This window comes from Raphanus sativus, unplaced genomic scaffold (assembly GCF_000801105.2).
Source record: "Raphanus sativus cultivar WK10039 unplaced genomic scaffold, ASM80110v3 Scaffold4180, whole genome shotgun sequence".
Taxonomy (NCBI): Eukaryota; Viridiplantae; Streptophyta; class Magnoliopsida; order Brassicales; family Brassicaceae; genus Raphanus; species Raphanus sativus.
In genome coordinates, this window is record NW_026619482.1 from 5865 (window position 1) to 8150 (window position 2286).

The 2286-nt window shown below is 34.3% G+C and overlaps 1 protein-coding gene across 1 annotated transcript; it reads left to right on the forward strand.

Annotated features, from left to right (window-relative positions):
• Nucleotides 1–888: 888 nt before the first annotated feature.
• Nucleotides 889–1875, forward strand: LOC130507212 (uncharacterized). Its single transcript, XM_057001922.1, has one exon. The coding sequence runs from the start codon at nt 889–891 to the stop codon at nt 1873–1875; it is 987 nt and encodes a 328-aa protein (XP_056857902.1).
• Nucleotides 1876–2286: the final 411 nt, after the last annotated feature.

Genomic DNA, 2286 nt, shown 5'->3' on the forward strand with positions numbered 1-2286 from the left:
AACACTTATAAAGATGAAACAATATATAATATAGTTATAACACGTTATCAGCACGATCACTCTACTACTAAAATTTTCTTTTCTGATTATTATGTTCGGAGTGGGGCCTCCATTTATTTATTATGTTTCTGATTACCGGAGTGCGGTCCTGCCGCCCCGTCTCTTATTGTTAATTTTGTAATGGTTGCTTATGGCACCATAATGGCCGGTATACCGCCTAAATGTTTAATTTGTTATTTTACAATATATGACTCTGTTATCATAATTTATTATTTTATAAATCTGATCACATTAATATTTTCACTTTAAACCTGTTAGATAATTTTATCACCATATATAACTAAATATATTTAGTTGTTAAAATATATATATTCACCTATATTTATATTTAAACTGATAAATTCTATAATTGCTCGCTATTGATCTCTGTTTAGTTTTTAATTTATGCTTTTACTTCCAACGGTCGTATGTAAATTTAAAATTATAATAATAATATAAAAAAAAAAAAAAATTACTTTTTAAACGGCTAGTTAACGGCTAATGAATAGTATTTTTCATCTATAAATACAACTCATTTTCACTTCATTCTCCCATCCAAAACATTTCATCTTCTCTTAAATATTTTCAAATCGCTCTCCTCTTATTTTCATTAAAAAAAAAAAAAAATGATGATTCGATTGTTTTTAGTTTTATGTGCGATTTTTATTTTTTCGTCTATGTATTTTATTTTAGTTGAAGGATCCACTCATGAATATTTTGGCATTAACATCGGATTATGTTTGTTAGCATTATTTTTACTAATAATTGCATGTACTATCAATGTAATCGGTTCCATATAAAATTAATGAAATTCTAATAAAATTTATTATTTTGTGTCTTAGAAAATCAATGGCAAACATGGAGAAAATTCAATTTCCCGCTCTAGACATCACGGGCACCAACTACATTTCATGGGTTACAAATGTCGAACTTCATCTTGAATCTCTTGGTTTATCTGAGACCATTAAAGAGGATAATACTTCAACACCTCAAGACAAAGCGAAATCGGTGATCTTCCTTAGAAGACACCTTGATGAAAGTATTATTTATGACTATGCCAATATGAGAGATCCTAAAGAGCTATGGAAGTCTCTGAAAGATCGTTTTGATCATCAGAAAGACATAACACTTCCACTTGCTCGAGATGAATGGCAGAGTCTGAGGTTCCAAGATTTCGACAAAGTGATGAATTACAATTCTGCTGTGTTAGGAATTGTGGCTAAATTGAGATACTGTGGTGATACAATCACCGAGTCTCAAATGCTTGAAAAGACATACACCACATTCCACAAGAGCCACATCACCCTGCAACAACAATATAGGTTGCGGGGATATACCAAATTTTCGGATTTGATTGTGGCACTTCTCATAGCAGAAAAGAACAACGAGCTTCTTATCAAGAATCACATGACTCGTCCAACTGGTTCCAAAGCGTTTCCCGAAGCAAACGCATTAGATGCGAAGAAACCAACAAAGGAAAATAAGGCTTTTCGCGGTCGCGGACGTGGTCGTCAAAACTACCGTGGACGTGGACGAAAGTACAATCCACAGGATAGGAAGTCATTCCAGTGGGTCCGCTCTGAACAATCCCCTAAGGGAAAAGAACAACAAGGAAGTACCTCCCAGAAGCGAGAAGATGCTTGTTTCAGATGCGGTACTAAGGGACATTGGTCTCGTATATGTCGTACCCCTGCACACCTTTGTGATCTGTACAAGAAGTCCGTCAAAGGGAAAGAAAAGGAGGTAAACTTTGCGGAACATTCTGAGGGTACAACGCACCTCGATGCGTCTGACTTTGTGAATGATTTCGAGGAGACCGCTATCACGGACGCTTAAATGCCCATCATGTGACTCTTGAAATTCCACAATTATACCATAAATAATTATTTCCTGTGGAAGATTAATGTATAATTATTGTGTGTTTTTCACCTACTTATGCATAATTGTTGTGTGTTTAATGTTTACCAATAATGTGTAATATTTTATGAATAATATTATCTTATTTATGTTAATTCTTTTGTTGTCTCAGAAATGGACATTGCAAATGGAACATCAACCAAGGTCAATGCTAGAGATATTTGTATACCAGATAGTGGAACAACGCACACTATTCTGAAACACAGAAAATACTTTTCTGAACTAAAACCGACAAATATCACTGTTAACACAATATCAGGTCCTGCAGATTTGATTGAGGGGATTGGTAAAGCCCATTTCGCATTACCTAATGGGACGATATTCTCGATA